Genomic DNA, 24,262 nt, shown 5'->3' with positions numbered 1-24,262 from the left:
TTGATAGGTCAAGAATGTCAGATGACAAAATTTGCGAAACTCCTGAAATAGTAGGAACAAAATTGAAAATTGATGATGGGGTTCCTCTAGAAGATCTCACTCCTTACAAGCAACTCGTTGGATCTTTGATGTATCTTAGCATCACTAAACCAGATATCTCTCATGCTATCCATGTTGCAAGTCAATTTCAACTTGCCCCTACATCAGTTTATATGAGTGTCATTCTTCGAATTATCAGATATATAAAGGAATCCATAAATAAAGAAGTATTGTTATCTTCATCTTCTAAATTAAATTTAATTGATTATACTCACTCTGATTGGAGAGATGATCCAAATAACCGTCACTCCACCATTGGTTTTTGTGTCTTTTTAGGTGAATCATTAATTTCTTAAAAATGCAAGAAACAACAGAAGGTGTCTATGTCATCTATTGAGGCTGAGTACCAAGCCATGACAACTATAACCATGAAAATTGTTTGGATTCGGTGGTTGCTGGAAGATATGGGGGTTCGTGTTCAAGGACCTACAAAGTTGTGTTGTGACAATAAGAGTACAATATATTTTGCCAAGAATCACACATTTCATGAACGCACGAAGCATATCGAGATGAAATGCCACTATGTTAGAGAAGAATATCTAAAGAAAGTCATTGATATACCTTTATGTAACATCAAAATATCAATTGGCTGACTTCTTTACTAAGGCGCTCTATTCTCCTAGATTCAATTTTCTTCTTGGCAAACTTTCGGTTATTACATCGTAAGTTTGAGGGGGATTTTAAAATGTAATATATATATATAGAGAGAGAGAGATACATATACATATACATATATATATATATATATATATTGTTGTAATACCCTATAAGGGTAAAATATTTTTTTCTTTTTCCGCATATTCTTTTCTTAAAATATGCGCTTTTTCTTTTGTATTTTTCTTTTTCTTATTTCTTATTTTTCTTGTTTTTATTCTTTTTGTTTTTTAGCCATTGAAGGGCCCACATTCATAGACGTTAGGCCCCTCCAACGGTCCATAATATGACCATTTGAGGGGCTCCAACATCTATATGTGGAGGCCCTCCAAGGGTCTTCAAGTGTATAAATAGGGGTCTTCTCCCTTTGTAAATTCTAAGCTTTTTGTAAAAGCTCTCTCTAGAATTCAATAAAGATTCCTTTTTATTTCATGCTTTTGTGCATTTGTAATCTTTTGTAAGTGTTCATCTTGTGCCTTTGTGCATACATTTCACGTTAAGAACTTAGTGCTTTTGTGCACATAGTCTCTTTGAAGACATTTTCACACTGCTCATTGTTTCCTTCTTTAATGCCATCCTCTTCTTCGCGAATCAGCATCAAGGTACGGGTCCTTCCTCTAGAGATCGGATAGGCAGAGGTTTAGCCTAAATCGTTTCAGCATGGGTTTAAGAAAAGAGTTGAATATGTGAATCTATGCACAGATTTTCAATTTCTTTAAACCTTGACTGTCTTTGCTGATTCAGGTACTTGGGTTTTGACGAACCTAAAAGACATAATTTTGTTTGAGGTCTTTTGCTGAGATTTTAATTCTGTTTAAATTAAATTTATTGGTTTAAATGTTGATCTGCATGTTTCTTAAATTGGGCCCACTACCCATATAGTTTGATTTAATAGTTTCTGTGACTGATGCTTATATTAAATTCTAAATTCATAAACTGATTTTAGTAGTCAGTTAAAATCGATGGGGTTTTGGGGTTCACGCACCTTAATAAGACTGTTGGCCTTGTTCTGTATATTTCCTATATGATGTTGCGTAACTTGCACAGGGAACCTGTACATGTTACAGATTTGTTTTGCTGCGTGACCAAATCGATGTGATTGCATGATCTTATTGTTGAGTTTATTTTTTTTAGGTTTAGGATCACTTAAAGTCTGGACCCTAATCTATGTTTCTTTTGGAGCTTGAGATACTGGATTTCTTTCCTTAACATTTATCAGCCCTTATTGAGGATGTGGATACAGCTCTTGTTTTGCTGTTCATGCGTGCTTGGGTTTACTGATCAGCATCCGAACTTTGGTTATCCAAATTCCAGATTGAATTCCGGAATGAACTAGACCCTGTTCCAATCAGGTGGACATCAAGATGTATTTTAACCTTTGTGATTTGACGGTATGCCTATAACGAAAATCTGAGTTTTTATTACTTTTGGAAAACAAAATTGGTATTCGATTTAATTTAGCATGAGTTTGAACTTTGTTTTGCTAAAACCTGGCCTTGAATTTCACAAACCTGCGTTTTGATAAATATATCAATTGGATTTGAATACATATTTAAATTATGTTTTAGTACATGATAAACCAGAGACTATTTATTTAGACTAACCTTGTTAACATACAAATACCTTGAACTGAACATGGATCTTAAGTACAGGACAAATCTGAATTTTTATAACCACTGAAACATTGTTAAACCAGATTTGAATATGAATCAAACTAAAACAATCTTGGCATCTTAAAACCTATAAATCTGGGTTTTTAATAAATAAAATCTGAGTTTTAGTGAATGGTCAAAACGGATTTCAAACTAATTTTTAACACGTTTCAACATTTATTTTCCTATACACATGTTCTTGGTGTTCCAAATCTGATTCTTTCTGTATTGAGATTGATAGGCCCTAAAAATCTGATTTTCTTGAAAGTCCTACAATATGAATTTATTTAACCCAATTCAATCTGATTTACATTATAAATTGTTAAATCTGATCTGTTTTGGTTATCTAGTCAAATTTGAATTTAATTGAGGCTGAATCTGGTCGGTTATCGAAGTTCGGATTTTTGGCTGGCATGATAAATCTGATTTGTTTGTTACAATATGCCTTCAATCATTAGCCATGAATATGCATTGGTATTATGTACCGTGAATACGAATTGGCATTCCTCTATCCATGTGTTATTATGGTTCACTTAAATTTTTGCAATGTCATTTAATTACATTAAATTGTATAGTGGTCATGTATGAACCACTAGTAGATGCTTGTGATGTCCTTAAGATGACAAGTTTTGAATGCATTGCAATGCTGTTTTATTATACTTCAGAGATAATTGTAGCATATGCATTTTACTATTGAAATTGACAGAGCAAAGGCCCAAATTAGTGAATGCATGTTGATTTGCATAATTGCTTTTTTGTAAAGAACCCTTAACTAATTAAAAATGGTATAGGAGACCAAGCAGTGTAATAATTTGTTATTCCTTGAAGGCTCTCTGAAATGGTGAGATCTTTGGATGGTGGTCATGTGAGACTGTGAGGATATCGAACGCCGTGTGCATTGTTTTTTCCAAGAACCAAATAAGTGGTTCGTGTTTTCAACCACGGTTGTAGGAAACTTTCACCACTTTGACTGAAGCTGGCGTGGTTTGACTCAGCTGCAGTTATTAGTATACCAAGAAAGTGGTGTCAATGGGTAATGATGCCCTTGTCGTCCTGGCATTAAGTGATGATTTCTAATATTCCGATTTAGGGTGATAATTCTTGACGTCGGTCGAGGGACTTGTGTAGGACCCAGTTAATAAAATATAATTGTATGATAAGATACTACTAGGGACTGCCTTGGACCTCGAGATTTTGGCTTGTTTCTAGTATTCGTGGGTTTTATACAAGATGAAACTTAATGTGTTGCTTTAAGTAAGAATATATATTCAAAAGAAATACTTGATAATTAAAATAAAAAGTCATTCATGCAAGTTCCATTGGTTCATGCATCCCTAAATATATATGTGGTATGCCTGTGATTGAACTGTTTATATTGCAAACTTGTTCGGAGTATGAATTGTTTGTTAGAGCCCTCTTAAACTTACGTTTGATTTGATTTATGTTTTTTTCCTTATTGTTGGATTTCGAGAGAGTGTCGTACGAAAACTTCAGTTTTTATCTCATTTATAAAAAGCCTTTTTTCAGGTATTGAGACTCAGTGTTGGCGAGAGCGGCTTGTTGGAGGGAGCGATGGTTTATGATTTGGTAGGCCGAATTCTGATTTTTTTAAGAGTTTGTAATTTTGAGGAACTTGTTGAACCCGAAATGGGGACTATTCAATTAATTTAAATTCAATTTAAATTTATAGTTTGATTAATTTTATGTTTGGAATGTATGTTGGTTTGTGGATATGAAATCTGTAATGTGCCCCTATAGCCCTAGGATATCTTGCCGCAATATTTTAAAATCATTTATTCATTTAAAAGAAAATTTCTGCATTTTTTTAAGGTCAATTTAGAGTCGTTACTCTCTCTTCTCCTAGGTTTCACTTCCTTTTAGGCAAAGTTTCGGTTATCCTACCATACGTTTGAGAGGGAGTGTTAAATTGTACATATATTTATATATATACTTATGTATGTATGGTATTATATAAATACATATCCATATATAATATATATATATATGTGTGTATGTATATAGTATATACATATATTTGTATATATACAATATATAATACATATATATTTAACAATAAATATATATATTAGGGAGAGTCAAACCTAGTTTGACTGCTCCTAACGGCTAGAATTTCTAGTTATTGAGAGCTTGGCTCCCTCTCTTTTTAGCCTCTCTCTTCTCTAGCCTCTTGTATATACAGGGGTGTTCTCCCCTTTGATTTGTGAGCCTTTTGGCACACTTTCTTTGTTGAATAGATTATATTTTATTCTCTTTCATGGGTTTGTGAGTGTGTTCTTTTAGAACACTTTGTGGTTTACTTTGTGAGTGTTGTAAGTGGATTCCCTGAGGGGACACTTTGGATCGTGATTAAAGTCTTCTTGTTTAATTACAGTTTTCTTGGGTAGGGACTTAGACCAGATCCAGGTGCATTAAAAAATTTCAACTTTCGAGTCAAATCTGGGACATGCATGCTCATGTCTATGTGTCTTTGTGTTGTAGATAAAAGGATAGCTATATGAAAGACCAAAACAAATCACACAAAAAAAAACTCTTAAATCATAATAGAAACAAACATGGAATCAAGATTATTGCTAATTAAAAAGAAACATAAAATCCTAATAGAAATCAAACATAAAATCATGATTTGCTAATTAAAAAAAATAAGCACATAAAATGATTAACCCTAATTAGACATTCATATCATTTGAGACAGCAAATCAAAAACCTAAATCCCAACAAAAGCCATAGATCTCTCATCTATGCTAATTGATAAAAAAAGCCCTAATATTTAACCAAAACAAGCACTTATTATTTATAGATTTATGTTTAATGCTAATTGAAAAAGAAAACCACATAAAAACCTTATAACCATAATTAAACATTTATGTCATTTTAAAAAAAAACAAATCAAAACCCTAGTTTCTACAAACATCATAAATTATGCATTTATGCTAATTGATAAAAAAAAATTTAATATTCTAACCAAAATCAAAGCACACAATATTCATGGATTCATTCCTAATGGTAATTAGAAAAAAACCCTAAAACCAAAACTAAACATTTATGTCATTCTAGAAATAACCAAATCAAAACCCTAAATCCTAACAAATGTCATTCATAGATATGCCAATTGAAAAAAACTAATTAAAAATATTTATGCCATTTGAGAAACTAAAATTAAAAACTTAAATCCTAAAAAAATAAAGATTTAAGGGTTTGATAACCAAAATCAAGCGCACTAAAAAATGGAATCATGCTTACTTATAATTGAAAAAAATAACACAAAAAACCCTAAATTCTAATTAAACATTCTTGTCATTTAGAAAATCCAAATCAATAGCCTAAATCCTAAACAAAATCATAGGTTTATGATAATTTAAAAAAAAATAAAACCCTTAATTTTCTAACCAAAATCAAGCATTCATTATTCATGCCTAATGCTAGTTGAAAAAAAAAACCTAAAACCCTAATTCAACATTCATGCTATTAAAAAAACTAAATCAAATACCTAAACCCCAATAAACATCATACATTATGCTAATTGAAAAAAAACTCTTAAAATCAAAACCCTATCCAAGCACTCATTCATGATTCATGAAATTTTGGAAAAAACTGAAAAGAACTAAGAAGAAGAAGACCCAACCATGGAGCTACCAAGAGTGTGCACCAGAAAGGCCACAAGGCCACTGGATGCCGAACAGTCGGAGGCCTGCAGAGAGAGAGAGAGAGAGAGAGAGTCGGGGTTGGGGGTGGGCATGCTTAGAGTGTTGGGTCAGAACTTCGGGCCCAGCCTGTCCTAATGTTTCACAGGGTCAGGGTGAGCACTTTCGCCCACAGGCCCCCCTATTGTGGAAATTTCTAGGTTACCTGCGTGGCAGGGAAATACAAGCTTAACTAGAACACGTGAATTTCACTAAAAGATATCAAAAACATGAAAACTGAATGTCAGGGGAAAAGGGACTAGTTACTTGATAGGATTGTTTATCCGGCATCAGGCACAGACTGTTTCTCTGATTCATGGAAGCTTGCTCTGTCTCCAAATCTTCCCCACATGAGGCATCTAAAGCATCTTTGTTTGAAGAATTCAGTGGATCCACTGTAATTATGTCATTGTGAGTAACTGAATTATTTGTGTGTTGCTCGGGAAGATCTTCTCCCACAGTTAATCCTTGTGGAGCTGCAGGCAGATAAAAATAGATCAGAACTTAAGAAAATGGAAGACTTAAACTCTTCATGATATTTTTTCATTCTCTGGAAAAAAAATTCATAACATTTTATTCAAGAACAGTTCTTTACATACATTGGAGTGTAATATGAGCTTCCAACTCTTCTTTTATGGAGCTAAGCTCTAGAGAAAGTTTGGTTCTCTGATTATAACATTCTTGCAGAGAGATTTCAATATTTTCTTTTTCTTCTCTACAACAGATAAGGCTTAACGTTGAAACTTCCAGCTCAGTCTTCAACTGATTGTAGTCCTTGACTTTTTCTCGCATGTCATTTAGTACACTTTGTAGTTCAGCCTCCAATTCAAGAACTCTCATTGACAGGTCTTCATTTTTTCTCACATATACGACCTCACTTTTCTTTCGAGCTTCCAGCTCATCAAGTGCAATTTGCAATTTAAGTAGCAACTCCTCCCCATGTTTTCTTGATAAATATAGCTGAGACCTTAGTTCTTGCAATTTTGTTTCACACTGTTCCCTGATAAAAGCAATCCTCAAAGACTCCTGTGTAGCAACGGAAGGACCATCTGCTGCCTTCTTCTCATTGACTTGAGTTGAATCTGTTCTATCTTTAAGTTCCTGCAAATGGATAGATAAGTTCCTGAATTCTTCAGTCCTAAGGACTTGTTCTGATAGCCTTTGTGTAAGCTCATAATGTTGGATGCGCAATTTATTGAGTTCATCACCATATTCACTAAGGCATACAATATGGTTATTCAGCTCATCCAACTTAGTCAAGAGGATTATATTTGTAATATCCAACTCATCCCTAGAAGCTTTCAGAATTTCTAATTCTTCTTCAAGACACACAACTATGCTATTCAAATGCGCAATCTCATTGCCATCCTTGAATCTCCCCAAATTTGGGCAATGATTACCTTCTCTGAAGTCTCTTCTCCCACGGGTAACAGTATCAATCTCCGGCTTTAACGATGAGAGCTCCAGTACTAGACGTGCATCTTCACTTGCCATTCGATCATCCGGAGCCATACTAGTTGCTTGAAGCTTTGACTGAAGCTCCATTTCATGATCCTGTAGAACTGCAATCTGATTGCAAAGCTCTCCCATTTTGGAGGGTAACCGACTTTTTAGGAAAACAAATTCTATATCAGCTTTTAGCAATAACTCGTGCATTGTGGCCATGTTATTTTCCAGATCATTAACTTCAGCTTCAGAACACCTCATATCTTCAATCAATTTCCTTTGGCTCTCCTCAGAATGCAACAAAAGACTCCTCAGTTTAGAATTTTCTGCTGATAAATCTGATGCCTGTTGTGTGAGATACAGCAATTCAGCCTTCTCTGTAAAAGATACCAGCTGCTCATGTTTCTCATTTAATTCAAAAGTAACACGTGCAAGTGCACCCTCAACTGCATCCTTAGATTCTCTAACACAATGTAACTCATCCTGCGAGCATTTAAGACTTTCATTCAAGCAATCCAGCTCTTTCATCTGTTGGATAGACATATCCCTGGCAGACAGGAGAGAAACCCTCAAACTTTTGTTCTCTGACATGTAATCATTAATAATCCTCTTATTGTTCTCAAGCTCCTCATTAGAACTCTCCAAACTCAAGACTTTCTGTGAAAGGCTATTGTTTTGCTCTGAAACGGATTGCAGCACAATTTTCAGGCCTGAAAGTTCTGCAGAAAGCTTCCTGTTTTCTTCTACATGCTTTTCTTCCATTTCTGATACAATCTTAAAGTTGCTGGTCATATCATCTAATTCTGAACGGAGTTTCTCTAGTGTTGCATTAGATTCATCTAGTTTGGCAATTAGAGCTTTCACATCCATTTCAGACTTCTCTTTCACAAGAAGAACATGAGATTCTGCCTGCCTTAATGACCTTTGGGCAAAATCACGCTGTTCTTCAGTTTCCTTCTTCTCTTGACGGCAATGGAGAAATTTCTCAAGGGCTTTATGTTGAAGCTCTTCAACATGGGAAATGGTTGTTTCTATATCTTTGTCATCCAACTCCTTTGGTAGGTCAGTACTATCTATCTCAACAAGACCACTCGCACCAAAGAAAAACATTTTTCTCCTTATTTCGTGCAATCTACCTTGTATGGAAGCAACTAGTTTCTCCTGGTCATTTCTTTTAGAGGATTCTTTGTCCAAATCTAGTTTCAAAGTTCTCAAGTGTTCCTTCAGTGAGATAACCTCATTTTCAAGTTTAACCTTTTCCAACTTTCCTTCTTCTAACAAGCACTGCATTTCTTCTTTTTCTGCAGTACAAGTAGCATATTTCTGTTTGTAGCTAACGGATTCCATGGCTATCATCTCACAGTCCCTGAGCTTTTCAGCAAAATGACTATTTTCTTCTAAAAGATCTTGCAAATGTTTCTCGAGAACAGAATTTTGCAAAACCAAGTCCTCAAATTTAGCTTTGTTTCTGCCCTCATTTTCCTGCAGTAGTTTTATGCTATTTGATGCAGTTTGTAACTGAAGCATCAACTGCTCCTTTAGTCCAATAGAATGGTCAAGCTGCTTGTTAAGTTCTACATGTTTTTCCTTCAAGGTCATGTTACCAGCATGTGCGCTTGTGAGTGCTTCCTGTAACACCAATGAATAGATTTCCAAGTACAAGTTTAGCATTTCAACATCAGTCAATTTATTGTGAGCCTTCTGCAGGAGCTTTTCCTTCAAGGAGATTGAAACCTTTGTCTCGTCTAAAAGAAACTCTAGCTCAGACTGCCGCTTAAGGTCCATATATTGTTTCTCATTCAATTGGGAAGTAACATTTGCAAATTCAGCTTCAAGGTCATCTTTGGAGTCTCCTACACTGTGCAACTCATCCTGCAAACATCTCAAGGTTTCTTTCAAGCAAATCAGCTCCTTCACCTGCTTGATAGATTCTTCACTTGCACACTGGAGAGAAACCCTCAAATCTTTGTTTTCTAAAATACAATCATTAAGAATCACCTTAATTTTCTCAAGCTCCTCAGCACCACTTTCCAAATACAACACCTTCTGTGCAAGGCTTTTCTTTTCCTCAAGAAGAGATTGCACCTCAATCTTCAGGTCTGAAAGCTCTTTAGAAAGCTGCCTTTTCTCCTGGGCATGTTTTTCTTCTGCTTCTGCTGCAAGCATATACTTGTTGGTCATGTCAACCAGTTCTGAATGCAGCTTTTCTGATTTTGCAGTGGATTCTTCCAGCTTGGCCATTAGAATTTGCAAGTTTGTTTCAGTCTTCTCTTTCATAAGTGCAACCTGAGACTCTGAATGCCTTAGCTGTTTCTCAGCTTCCTTGTTTTCTTGAGAAAGTTGGAGAAACTTTTCATGAGTTTCATGCTGAAGCTGTTCCAAATGGGAGATGACTTCCTCAAGATCATTGCCATCCAACTCCCTTGTAGTTGTTCCACCAACTATGCTTTCATGGAAAGAAGACATTTTTCTCCTTAAATTTTCCAGCCTATATTGCAAGAAGGCAACTTTTTTCTCCCGGTCAGCTCTTACAGAGGACTCTTTATCTAGATCTAATTCTAAGACTTTCAAGTTTTCTTTCAATGAGATGACATCATTTTCAAGACTAATCTTCTCCAGTTTTCCCTCTTCTAACAAGCATTTCACTTCTTCCTTTTCTGCAGTACAAGCTTCATATTTGTATTTGTAGTTAACCAAATCCATGACCCTTGTCTCACATTCCTTAAGATTTTCAATGAAAACACTATTTCCTTTTGAAAGATCCTGCACTTTATTTTCAAGGAAATTATTTTTCAAGACCAATTCATCACATCTAACTTTATTTTTTGCCTCATTTTCCAGCAATAATTTGACATTGTCTGATGAAACCTGCAACTTAACAATCAAAAGCTCCTTTAGGTTTGTAGAATGTTCAAGCTGATGAATAAGTTCTTCATGTTTTCCCTGCATGACCACAATTTCAGTGTGTGCTCCACGCACTGTTTCAAGTAGTATAAGAGAAAATATTTCCAAATACAAGTTCAGCATTTCCATGTCCCTCAATTTATCTTCAGACACCTGCTGGAGATTGCATTGCAATAAAAGTGAATGCTTTGTCTCTTCTAAGAGAAAGTCTAGCTCAGATAGCTTCCTCTTGAGCTGTCTATTTTCTGTCTGATACTCCAGCATTTCAACTTTGTCAGATGCTTGAGAATCCAAGACAGGCTTAGGAAAGGCACCGGGCATCCAGATTTCATCCTTCTGGCAGCTCAGCAAATTATTTTCAGCTAAACCTTTTAGTTGCTTGCCCAAGTCAGCATGATTTGTGAGAGAAACCTGTTCTTGATTAAGTTGCTGCGGCAGGGATAACAAACTAGAGTTCCCAGCATCCAATGTGTTTAAGTGAGCATTATCCATTCCTCTATCTTGTTGCAAGTTCAACATTTTGTGATAGCTACCCTTACAAGTGTCTTGCAAGCCTTGTACTTCAGATAAGTGGTTAAAATAAACATCCTTAGTTTCTGCATCATGACCTGTTTTCAGTGCCATGTGGCCCTTGAGTGCCACAGGTACAGCATTCTCTTGCGACAAAATTTTTGAACTCTTATCTATTAAGAAAGCATCAGTCCAAGTTCCACATGTTTCGGTTTTGTGATATTCCTTCAATAATGAGTTGATGGATTCAAACTTAACCTGAGAGGAATATATCTCCTCTGGTTGTTCAACTTTACTTCTTGTCAAGCAAGGTTGAGTTGAACCAGTAAAGGCTTGTCTGGCCAGGTCTTCATTTGTTTCATACATCGATAAAACCTGGAACGAAAGTGTCTCAAGGTCCTTTAGTAGATGATCTGCTGAAATAGAATAATTCTGCCGCAACCTTTTTAGTGCAGTTTCAGAGGCAACAGCTCTTTTCTCAAGCTCCATGTTAAGTGAATCTAAAGCATGTTTCTCTGCAACAAACCTTGCAAGTTGTTCATCCTTGTCTTTTTGCATCTTACGAGCTTGATTTTCTAAAGTAGCAACGGTGTAGAGGCAAGAGCAATGTTCATCTTTGACTGCCTGCAGTTCTGCATGCATTAGCTGCTGGCTTTCTTCAAGCTTGTGAACAAGTGTTTCATAGTAACACTCCATCTCATCCATTTTCTTTGCAAAATTTCTATTCTCGACTCTAGACTCATCTAACTCTTTAGAAAGCTCATTGATTTTTTCTTTCATTTCCATAAAGGTGTTGCAGTCAAATCCCATTGACATGCTGGCCTGCATGCTAGAACAGCGGAAAAGGCCTTGCCTGTCAAATTGTTTTGCATCAACTACTGGGAGGACACCTCCTTTCTGATGCAAGTCATTATCTAATATACCTTCAGATTTCTGAGAATTCGCTATTCCAGAAGGTTTCCCAAAGAGTAAAATACTTTCTGCCAATCCTTTCCCAAGATCTACAGGTCCATCATGAAGATCTGATCTAGCAGTTAGCCCCATGTTCGAGGAACAAGCAAACTTTTGACTACTACATTTAAGACTGAGAGTAAGGGACTCCAGAGACTCTAGGTCAGCAATAAGCCCAAGGCCTCTTTGTTTGTTTCCAAGATATGCCTTTTCTTTAATGTTTTTTATTTTATCCTCCAAAAGAAACAGATTCTGTAGCCAATTCACCTCTAAATCATGGAGAAGGAAATCAAAACTTTCTGCATCAACAGTCTTCCCAAGCTTAGCTATAGATGAAACATTATCTGCCTGATCATATTTCTCCTCTTTATCTGGCATCTTAGATTGTTCATGTCGCACACTAACAGTCACAAGTTGTTTATTTGCATGTTCAGATTGTCCAACAGTGCTATTGTTATCAAGAAACCTGACCTTATCATTTGTATTATGCAATCTGAGCTTTTCAAAGTCATCTTTGAACCTGGAGCATTCAAGTATCAAAGTAGACACTTTTCTTGCCAGTTCTTCTCCTGAGGCTATTTCTGCAACTAGCTGCTGGGCACATCTTTGTGTTTCTGCAGCCATTTCGTCAGCTTGAGCTTTTAAGGTGCTTACTTCCAGCTTAAGATCTAAGATGGAGGACTGGGCAACCTCCAAACTTGTCCCCAGTTTATTATTTTCTTCATAAGCAGCAGCTAAATCATTATCCAAAGAAACGTCTGAATACCAACCATGAACCCAGTCACCACTCCCTTGTGGCAAAAGCTGATGGTCACTTGTACCCACATTTTCATGACCAGGAATTTGAATATGACATAGGCTTCCTATCTCACCAGATATTGTGCTCTTGAGACTATCATTTTCATGGGTACTGGAAATATCATGCTTCTCTGTGCACAAGCTTTCAGAAGTATATGACAATCCATCAATACCAACTGCTGAATCTGCACAATCTTCATTCATCTCTCCTTCCTCTTCAATCGATGGAAACTCTCTATCTGAATTGAATCTCACTTTTCCACTTACCTGGATGATTAAGAAAGACTCTTATGAGAAGATAACAAAGCCACTCTTGCAAGTTTGCAACTGTTCTGGGATGACATAATGGTGAAATTAACAGATGTGCAAGATAAGCATTTAAAAATACATGATGCAGTAGATGAAGCAAATTAGCCTAAAGGTTCCAAACCTTAACCAGACTTTTCATGTGCACTTTGCAAGGACAAGAAATGAAACAAGATGCCAGCACACCCTCTTTTTGCACTACGACAGAATTGTGTTGAGAGTTTTTTCAGTGCTAATCTCCATTAGTTATATTTGATCATTATCTAGGGGTTGCATGTGCACACATGCACATGGAAACACCTCACACACATACATACTGTCCTATTTTGGAAAAAGGCATTGAGAAGCAAAATCTCATCATTTCTTAGAAAAAAAAGAGAGACTTCATTAACTAGCTAACTGGGGAACGCCTATACCCATATCTATATAAAATATAAACATATACATACATACATATGTATAAATATATTGACAGAATGCTCCCTGAGCACCTACTCCCATTTATCAGCCATTAGATCAATTAAGAAGCAACAGCCTGAAATACGGTCTAAAAAATTGCAGATAGAGGCTGCATCATTTTATGCTTGTTTTTTATACTTTTCTGGTAAGGTTAAAAAATAAATTAAAATAAAAATTTGCCTTAAAATGATTAATTGTCATCTGATGGCAACTTCCAAAATTTATCAGTAGTTTAGGCAAAGTTCCTAAATTTTCTAAAATTGTAGGTAGGTTTAAAAAGTGGCTTCATATATAGGAAATGTCATGCACACACACACAGATGTACTGGTTCAGTCAAAGAAATACAACTTAATTGTTAATCCATACGTGTTCAAAATGCTTGTGCTGAGTAGAATATGGATACAGTTTAAAATTCAAAGAAAACTGAAATTATTAATCTAAGAATATATAACCAAAAGGAAACAAAGAAACAGGGTTGTTTTCAGGTTTACAGAGAGATGATGACGTTTGAGATTTTTTGAAAAAATCGCGTTGATTAATTAATGAAAGTAAACTAGTTAGTGGTTTAACAGCTCACACATATCCAAATATTCTCAAGTACTTCCACTCATTTGCATTGCTAGGGAACCGACCAGATTCATTTAGGACATATAATATCAGATCATAGTTCTCTATATAAAATGAGAAAGAATTGCTTTTTTATTTGAATAACAAAAGCAACAATTTTACTGCCAACCAGAAGCTTTTTTGTCCTGGTCATGACCCCAGAGTTCCAGCTCTTCCTTTATCAGATTGATATCACAGAATACAATAAAGAAGAAAGGTAAGCTCTTGATAGCAGATCACGGTTTTCTGAACTGAATGTTACCAAGTCCCAAGGAAGTTATATATTTCAAGCTAACTCATGCCCAATCAAGTCCAAGTCAAGTCCTAACACAGACGCTCAAAATTCTTTTATTTACAACCAAGATAATATAACTAAAGCCTCCATCATTAAATAAACTTATATTCAATTTCCTTGTTTAAAAATTCAATGTAAATTCCCAATTGTTATCCAAAATCTAGCAAACCAGATAAAAGTTGTGATTTTCTAGACTATCACCATGATCCTATGATGTATAAAATGATAGCAAGACCGCATGATCAAACCTTTTCATTTTGAAGATTGGAGGTTTCTGAGAAGACTGATACTTTACAATCTGCTTCATCATGAATGCTCAGGTCAGTAAGCATCTGAATTCCTCTTTCTCTAAGTTCCCTCTGCTGCTCAAATTCTCTACAGAAATTGCAAATCTTCAGGAAAAGAAAAAAAAGGTATGGCAAAAACATTGACTGGCTCGATAGAAGTTTCTAAATCAATGGTCTGGCTAGGATCAGACAGATTAAAAAGGAATTAATGAATTAGGCAGGCTCTTATCCTATTCAAATTGGATGATTATGCCTGTATATTCCCAACCCAAAGAATAGGATTAATAGTGTCTTGCAACAGCACCTGAACCCAGTTTTGGAAGTGAGCAGCTGGACTGTGACCTGCCATCAGGCATTATCAGTTAGAAAGATGAGTTATTCATTTTCAACTAAGGTTTATCTGGCAGCAGTAAATAAATTCAGAAATTGTCATCAAATATGAATGTGCAAGAGATGTAAACAAACCAGACTTAGGCATAATCTACCTACGTTACCTCATAGCACAATCAACTCTTGTAATTGACAAATTATGTTTTACCAAGTGTGAGCTAAAAATGCAATAAACAAGGAAAAGAAAAAACAGATGCAAACATCAAGAAAACAAGACAAAAATACTCACATGCAAAACCGTTCCAAAGTTGCATCCCTGAAGAGGTAGAGAAATGGACAAAGGTTTTGATGCATCCGCATAATCAACAAGGTTGATACTAGCATCCCCAAGGATGCCAGACCGCGAAGAGCCCTGATACCCATGGAACGCATTACTAACAGGAAAATCATCAATAGAGATAAAAAAAAATGTGCTCAAACTTGAGGCTTGAGGACAAGAATATGCTTAAAGATTTGAAGTCTTTCAGATTTAAGATTTTTGTATCAAGCAGTTGCTGTAGGAGATCATTTTATAACTTCTATTACATGAAAATCAGTTAAAAGGAATAGTCCATACCATGGCCACCACGAGTTTATATAATTTATCATCATATTTCTTGGTTTTCTGATCTTGGAGTAGTCTTGTGGTCTCATAGATGGGGTCTGACCATTTGCAATTACCATTTCGCACATTCGCTTTAGTTGTTTTTGCTGTTACTTTTCCAGTGTCTGCAGGAATGAAGGACACAAACAACTTGTCCCATCCTGCTTGTGGAACCTGGAAGAAACAGAATGAGAAAGGATCAAGTTCACATCAGTCAACATCAACTACAAGTTCAATTGTGGTTATTGCACCTTCAGAATTTTATACATATATAAGTACCAAACATTTCCATCCCAAACAAGGATGACCCTCCCCAGTGGTAAGTGGTAGCATAGACAGAACCACCTCTATGTTCAGTATCATCACATTTCAAGTTACTAATTAGACATATTCTTCATCCATTTCTTCTAGCTCATTCATCATCATGGTGCATGAATCCTTGGAAACAGGAAAAGGTACCAAACTACTACACAGAAAGAGGGATGAAATAAAGATACAAGATACTTCTGTAGAAACTTATGTGAAATGTTTTGTGGCCCCAAGAGTCACAGTCTCCTACCAGAGGGACAAGATGTTCCTAAATGACCAGTGACAAATAAAATTTAACAGCAGCAAGTATCATGAGTATATCAGAATTTAAGAATTATAAACAGTTCAATAAGGCAATGCTCGATCAAGCAATGCACCTGACTTTTCATTCCACAGTCGAACTGACAAAGCAAATACTTACATGAGTTGCATGGAATTGCAAGCGGAAAACCACTTTCACTTTTGTCTTCTCAGTTTTCCACTTTGTAATTTTTGACATTATTTTCAAATACAACCAAGAGAATGGTGATCAATCCTCCCAGGAGTGAGTCACCCAACTCTATATCAAGAAACCATCAGCACCTATCCTGCATCGTGCACCAACAGTAAGTCATCTGAAAATGACGAGAAGGCCATGAAAAATATTCAGCAAAAGGATAATTTCACCATCCAGAACCCTAAAGATATTTGAATGGGATACCCACTTCAATGCAGGTAAAATTTTGAGAAATAAAGAATTACAGAGATTCTCCAATTGCTCACTTTGGACACAAACTGAAGCAGATATAAAGACCTGACAACCGATGAAGATGATATGAATAGCAAAAACAATAGGACATGCCAAGTTTAAACTAGAACTGAGAACTACACATTAGTTAATATTAGACGTTCAACTTCCTAAATCATAGTAAAGTTCAACACATTTCATTATCCAGGGAAGACAAAAAGAAAACCAACTCGGAAATGAAGCTATTTTGAGGTCTGCTCCCTAGGGTTGCACTGGAAACATGAGGTTTGAACTAACGTCAGATTGTCAATGCTTACAATGGGAAACCACTATCCAACATCCTCAGTATTCAAGAGTTTTACAGGAACTCTGCACGTGAGAAAGAAACAGATTAAGAATGTAAACGAAGGGCAATCCAAAGTATCCTCAAGCATGTAATTCGTACATGACAAAGAAGTAAAAATTAAATTTGTGAATTGCTAGAGGATCCAACCCCAAAATTTTGTTGAGCTACGATTATAAAGAAAAAAAACAAAACAGAGACTGCGGAATTTCCAAACCGTTGCACTGACTCATCAAGCCTACCCCTAGCATCTAATATGACAACACTGACATTAGCAAAAGCCAGCAAAGAAAATAAAATTTGCCCAAATAGCGAAGGATAGCCCTCGCCATGAACTCAAAACGGGTTTTAGTATTTAAAAGGAAAATTAATGTCTGCTTATGCTGGTTCAAACTCTTCTAGCTCAGCCCGGAATATGTTGAATGCGCTCGATGCAGAGATCTACTACTTCGCAGCAGAACCAGGAGCATAGAATATTAGATGATAGAGATTATGCCTAGGCAAGGTAATTGAGTAATCTGTGCCGTACACACGAGAAGGAACTCAGTTTCCAGATCCAGCCAAGAAGAAGACGAGCTAAAGGCATAAAATTAAGCCTTAAGATCAACCTACATTCGCCAAACTCGACTAGGACCCTATGTCACAGCTTACCTGAAGTTAGAATTGCAACGAAACAGATCAAGGAGAGAAGCAACACTTCAGTTTCAGCCCAGCGTGCTGCTGCTGCAAGCAAAAAGCTTTGCATCGGTCACACGATCAAGGGAGTTCATCATCGTATGCTCAGAACCCTAGTCCTGAAAAAGAAAAAAGGTTATCTAAAGGACGAACTGCCGCCTGTAAAACACATTTTGTAGAATAGCTGGCCAATACAGTCACAAAGATGGAAGCTTTCAGCAATCAGTCTTGAACACTAAATCTCGGAGCCAATTCACCTCCAATTCTTTGCGTTTACGACAGGTGATAGATAGGCGACGGCAGACGTGAAAACAAATAAGTACATAAATAAGTAATCATCCATTTATTCCTTGGTCTCAACGTAACCTAAAAAGGAATTGTATATCAAAAGTGAAAACAGAGAGAAAGGGGGAAAACGACGGACTTCTGCAGGCAAAAAGAAAAAAGGAAAAAAAAATAACTTCGGCTCAGAATGCATCAATCTACATCAACATTTTTTCCATTTACGATGCCGACAAGATAGAATACCAGAAAAAAATACGTATATATACAAGTATATATACACTAGAAAAAACATAAAAATAACTGAAAATTTGTACGAAAAACGGGTAAAGGAGAGAACGAGAAATGGAGAAAGACAAAAATGATCGATCTCTACATCCGAATTTCAAACACTAAATCATATGCCGATGAACTCCAAATTTTCACTCCGTGACAAAGAATCAAAAGAAAAGGAGCAAAAACCGTTACAATTGAAACAAATAAAATAAAGTAAGTAGGAAAAGAAGATGGAAGGAAACGTCAAAGGCGTGGAAGAAAACGACAGGCATTGTGCGATGCGATCTCACCTAACTCCGGAGGGCGATCGATCGGAAAGAAGCTTGCAGAAGAAGGCAGATCACAAGCCCCTCAGAGGAACACAGGCAGCTTCCTCCTCCTGGTTGGTTGCATCGAGCACAAGGATAAGAGAAGCACAAAGAGGAAAGCAACAAATGCTCGTGCTCACGTTTTCATCATCCTAATAATAATGACTTTCACACACACTCGCAGAGAGAGAAAAAGAGAAAGATATGATGTCAGCGAGGGGAGGAGGGCATGTGAGGGCGCGCAATGGCAGCTCGCGGATGCAAGGCACAGTGTGGAAATGCCTACTCCCCTCTCCTTTTTTTTTTTTTTATCTTTTTCACCTGCTCCTTCAGTAACATGGAGGAAGAGGGAAGGACTATAGAAAGAGAGAGATGGGAGTGATTAATTAAAAGCGACATCCCGCCAAATCCCGCACCATGTTTGACGAGTGAATTGGGTAATCCATCTCTAATTCTCTCTATTATGGAATATGGATTATGGATAGCTCCCTGCCCCGCACTCTCTTGATAGCATAACCAAAACTGGCTGCTCAAGCTGTTGGAATTGACATTTTTGTGCCCTCTCTCTTTATATATATATATTTTTATATAAAATATCCCAGCCAAATATGGTATGGTGTTAAATGAAACATTTTATTGGATTTTCTTATTTTTTTTAAAAATTTAACCGTACAGATGTGTTCATCATCATTGATATGCATTTGATTGATATCAACTAAAACGATGGGTTACCTAGAGAGAGAGAGAGAGAGAGATCCTGTTCCATGTATTGGTCTGAAACATACCCATGTCCAGATCCAATCCACTTCCCAAACTTTCTTTCACTGTCCTTAGTGGACGCAGGCTTTTTTGTACATTGGATCTGGATCAGATCCAAACCATGACGGGTCTTATTCCCTATATGCTTCCAGTAGCTGGCCAATCCCATAGTGGGGCTCACTGGTGACACATTATCACAAAAGAAGACATGAACCCCCTTTGATAAAAAAAGATGTAATTTACTGTAAAAGGCAAAAGGAGGAAGCAAAAGCATAACATGCTTCCTCTTTTTAAGGGTGTAATCATGTGGCTAATATGTCAAGTTTGGGTACAAGTAATTGATTTTTATTTCCTCTTTTAAGGATGCAATCGTGCATGTTAAAAAAAAAATTTTACGCCATAGTTTTCATCTTTCACATGGAAGGACAAGTCTGCTAATTGGGTCCCAATTGATCTGTAGATATTTGACATTGCTTTAGTAGGGAATGGGACTATGGGAGGGAATCGTGGCCTTAGTTTGTGGTTGAAAAAAAAAGTAGCAAACTGTTTCAACGTGAAATTATTTTTGCAAAAGCTGGAGCACACATGGAATAATGTGTGTGCATCTCTCTCTCTCTCTCTCTCTCTCTCTCTCTCGCTTTTGGTCCAGCTTGGTGGTCCGAACCAAGCAAGGTTGGAGGTCCCATCTCTACCACCTCAACTGAGAAATACATGGCAAGCGAGTGGAGAGAAGAGATGCAAGGTCATGGATCATGATATTCAACCCAATTTCTCAATGGTATGATGGAGACCGAATGACCCAATTAGTTTTACTCTGACACTATGAGCACACCAACTAATCCTTTGTTAGGCGTTTGTTAATTAGCGTGAGGATTGAGGAACCCCGCCTACACCACCATCAAATCTCACCACCCTCTACCCGAGAACCCATCGAATTTCACAAAGATACCGATCTGAAAGCATGTTTCTCGATGTGGGGTATCTATCAAAACCTATGTGACAAAGACACGAGGATACATGACTCAGATTCGACTCAAATATACAAAAATTTGTTGGGAAAGACACAAGGGCACGGATTTTTTTAATCAATAAAAAATTAGTTTTTGATATTTTAATGTTAAAAATACATTTTTTATTAAAATAAAATTTAAAACATAAAAAACAATATTAAAATATGAACCATACGTGTCGGTATCCATGTACATGTATCAGAGCATGTTTACTCGTGTCACCGGAAACACTCCACCAAAATGGCGTGTCCCTATGACATATATCAAAACTCACTTCCCAATCACATTCTACACTGGAGGGGGAGAAAACCCAATCAAGAGATCAGTGAGGGTGGTGTATGTTCTCCCTCGATGATTCACTGAATCCCACGTCTGTGTTCGGGGTCTGAATGAGCACCACGTATACAAGCACATGAGGCTCGTATTCCCATGTATGTTGACATCACTTAGCATTGGTGTCTGGTGTGGTTGCAAAGACTTAAGTACCCTTTCTTGCTATTTTTCTCATAAAGCGATGGTTTGAGAAAATAACAAAAATGGCATTTATTCAAAAAAGAAAAAACAAACAGTTCAAAAAAAGGACAAACATGTCCTCCATCCAGAAAGTCGAGGATGATGTTGACCTGAGCCATCAAAAATGTCAGTTTGAACTTTTCATCGTCATCATCTTCTTCTTCTTCTTCCTTCTCCGTAAAACACTGTAAAACCCCCTCTCTCTTTCTCTAGAGAAGAAATCAAGGGAGGCAACATACGATCCTACATTGTTCCATCAAACACCGACCGACCTGCACATTGACTGTAGCATCGTTCAACTTGATGAGTTGTGGAGCCTGATTCATAGTTTTTGCCATTACAGGAGGGGGTTTGGCGACTCCTCTCAGTGTGGGTAACATCATTCAACTTGATGAGTTGTGGAGCCTGATTTAGAGTTTTTTCCCTTACAGGAGAGGGGTCCGGGGGTCCCCCCCCCTCCGGCGCGGACCCCGCTGCGCAGTCAGCTGGCGGGGGTCCAGGGGGGCACCCCTGGCGGGGGGCTCGGCGGCAGCGCCCTCCGGACTAAATGTTTTTGGAGCCTTCCAACAACAATTTATAGTATTATCGGGCTTTCCTACAACGATTTGTAGTATTTACGGGTCTCCAACGAGCCCCATAATGATTTATAGTGTTATTTGGCTTTTCAACAACGATTTGTAGTGTCTTCCACAAATCACTATAGTGATTTATAGTGTTTTGGGGTCTCCAATGAGCCCCACAATGATTTATAGTGTTGTTGGATCTCACTATAGCGATTTGCAGTGTCTTCCGCAAATCACTATAGCAATTTGTAGTGTTATTCAGTAAGCAAATCGCTGTAAATCGCTACTCGAATTAAGACCAACTTGTCAGGGTCATATCTCCATAACCGAAGATCATATTCTAAATCTGTAAAAAGCAGTGTCTTTGTTATTGAGTCTAGTTTATTCTTGTAAATTTTCAGTGATTTCTATTGTCATTTCATTCTTCATTTTAACTAAAAACCAGACCCCTATTATTCTGTGTTATTTGAGTTGCACAACACCATTCTCGCTTGACATCCACATCTTGGTTCTGGCATGCTCCTTGTTGGATTTTTCATTGACATCCAACGTGGGTAGCATCCACATCAAGTTGAACGATGCTACCCACGTTGGGAGGAGCCCCCAAACACCTCTTTTGTAAGGGTAAAAACTCTGAATCAGGCTCCATAACGAATCAAGTTGAACGATGCTATCCACGCTGGGAGGAGCCCCCAAACCCTCCTCCTATAAGGGAAGAAACTCTAAATCCAGCTCCACAAGTCATCAAGTTGAATGATGCTACCCACGCTGGGAGGAGCCCTCAGACCCCACTTCTGTAGGGGTAAAAACTCTGAATCAGACTCCACAACTCTTCAAGTTGAATTATGCTACCCACACTGGGAGGAGCCCTCAGACCCCTCTTCTGTAAGGGTAAAATCTCTGAATCAGGATCTACAACTCATTTAGTTGAATGATGCTACCCACGCTGAGAGGAGCCCCCAAACCCTCCTCCTGTAAGGGTAAAAACTCTGAATCAGGTTCCACAACAGTCAATGTGCAGGTCAGTTGGTGCTTGATGGAGCAATGTAGGATCTTCTGCTGGATGTGCACAGAAGCAGAAAGAGAAGGGAGAGAGTGAGTGAGAGGGTTGATGTTCATGGCCTCCTCCAGGAGAGATTTCTTTCTCGAATAATCCTGCAGTGCAGAGACTGGGTCTTAAATAATCATCTTCGAGACACTTAAGTCTTTACAATCACTCCTTTTCTAGAATCGATATTTTTTTGGCACAAATGGAGGAGAGGGTACTTGAGTCTTTGCAATCGCATCAAACTCCAATGCTAATTAATGCTGACAAACATGGGGATACGAGATGCACAGGCTTAAATACGTGGTGCTTTTGGGACCCCCAAACATGAGATGCCTTGTTCGGGGGGAACATATAACCTGCTTCGAAGAGATCATGAAAAACACGAGACCAAACCCCAAAATCCATAAGAGAACCTTATTATTTGTCAATTTTGTGGAAGAAAGAACCACATAGCGAGGCAGTGCTATGACATCCCCAAGGCCTTTGTTGCCTGGGCTGCAAACTCAAACCAAGATGATGCATGGTACCCACGGGTGCCAATCATCACATGACAACTGATGGCATGCAGTTGTCAAACATAAGTGAATACAAAAAGTTACTATTGAAAATGGAGATGCCATTCAGATTGCAGGGACAAGTAATATTCAATTAAACTCACCAAAATGGATTTATTTTAAAGGGCATTCTTCATGTGCCTTTCATTAAGAAAAATCTCTTGTATGTGGCTTAGTTTACTCATAATAATAATTGTTTTTTCAAGTTTTATCCTAACAAATTTGTTGTTAAGGATTTAAAGAAAGGAACAATAATGGAGCAAGGACTGAATGATGGAGGTCTTTACAAGTGGATGCCGACTACTAGAAAATAAAAAATAAACAAGATAAAATATTTTTTTGCAAAAAAAATAATAATAAGTTGACAACTTTATGTCATTGCCGACTTGGCCATCCTGGTCATAAGACCATTCTTTATTTTCAGAAAAATAAGCACACTGAGGCTGATGAGTTAGATAGATTTTATTTATGTTCAAGTTATCAAATAAGCAAAATGCATAAACTATCATTTGCATGTTCTGAATTTACTGCTTCGCATCTACTTGAAGTTATTCACGTTGATTTGTGGGGACTAGCCTCGTGTGATTCACGAGAAGGCTACAAATATTACATGTTACTTATTGATGATTTTTCACGATTTTTATGAATTTTTCCTCTTGTCGCGAAATCTGATGCTCAAAGGTGTTTTAAAACCTTTAAAGTCATTATGAAAAAACAAATTGGTTTTGATATAAAAATCTTCCACCATGACTCAAGGAGAGAATTTACTAGCACAAGCTTTAGTATATTTTTTGATGGTCATGGAATCAAGTGATGGTTGACGTGTCCTCACACACCACAACAAAATGATATAGTGATGATGACTTTCGTACGACTGTACATTTTATAAATTGCATGCCAAGTGAAAATCTAAGTCAAAAATCTTCTTATGAACTGCTTTTCAAAAAGACTCCTATATATGATGATCTTCGAGTTTTTGGATGTATTTATTACCCATATTTAGTTTCTTATGGTCATCACAAGTTAGAACCCAAGTCAAGACCATGTGTTTTTATTGGATATGGATCTTGTCATAAAGAGTATTTGTGCTATGATCCTATTTCTCAAAAAGTTTATATTTCAAGGCTTGTAATTTTCAATGAAAATAATTTTCTCTACTCCGGAACCTAAGTGCCTCTAACAACTCAAGATGTGGCCAATTGGATCCAACGTGAGAAATCAAAGTCAAATTCAAGTCAAAATCCTCTTATCCAA

General features: G+C 37.0%; 1 protein-coding gene across 4 annotated transcripts in view; it reads right to left on the bottom strand.

The window, feature by feature from the left end:
- LOC149846974 (uncharacterized) overlaps positions 1 to 18,753 on the bottom strand; it is a 56,402-nt gene extending 37,649 nt beyond the window's left edge. Inside the window, exons 1-9 of one of the 4 annotated variants that reach the window (XM_089996711.1) lie at positions 18,544 to 18,753; positions 17,672 to 17,814; positions 16,372 to 16,537; positions 15,615 to 15,815; positions 15,288 to 15,410; positions 14,973 to 15,010; positions 14,630 to 14,756; positions 6,706 to 12,982; positions 6,374 to 6,582 (exon numbers count right to left, since the gene is read on the bottom strand). In XM_089996711.1, coding sequence (XP_089852837.1) covers positions 6,374 to 6,582; positions 6,706 to 12,982; positions 14,630 to 14,756; positions 14,973 to 15,010; positions 15,288 to 15,410; positions 15,615 to 15,815; positions 16,372 to 16,449 — 7,053 coding nt within the window. In that variant the 5' untranslated portion in view covers positions 16,450 to 16,537; positions 17,672 to 17,814; positions 18,544 to 18,753. Of the gene's footprint in view, positions 1 to 6,373; positions 6,583 to 6,705; positions 12,983 to 14,629; positions 14,757 to 14,972; positions 15,011 to 15,287; positions 15,411 to 15,614; positions 15,816 to 16,371; positions 16,538 to 17,671; positions 17,815 to 17,952; positions 18,153 to 18,543 lie in introns of those variants that run through there. The other 3 variants (XM_089996710.1, XM_089996713.1, XM_089996714.1) reach the window with 3 other exon arrangements.
- Positions 18,754 to 24,262: the final 5,509 nt, after the last annotated feature.

This window comes from Nuphar pumila, chromosome 2, assembly GCF_984573655.1.
Source record: "Nuphar pumila chromosome 2, dmNupPumi1.hap1.1, whole genome shotgun sequence".
Classification (NCBI taxonomy): Eukaryota; Viridiplantae; Streptophyta; class Magnoliopsida; order Nymphaeales; family Nymphaeaceae; genus Nuphar; species Nuphar pumila.
Note: the sequence above shows the minus strand (reverse complement) of the source record. Positions and strands in the feature narration are given on the sequence as shown.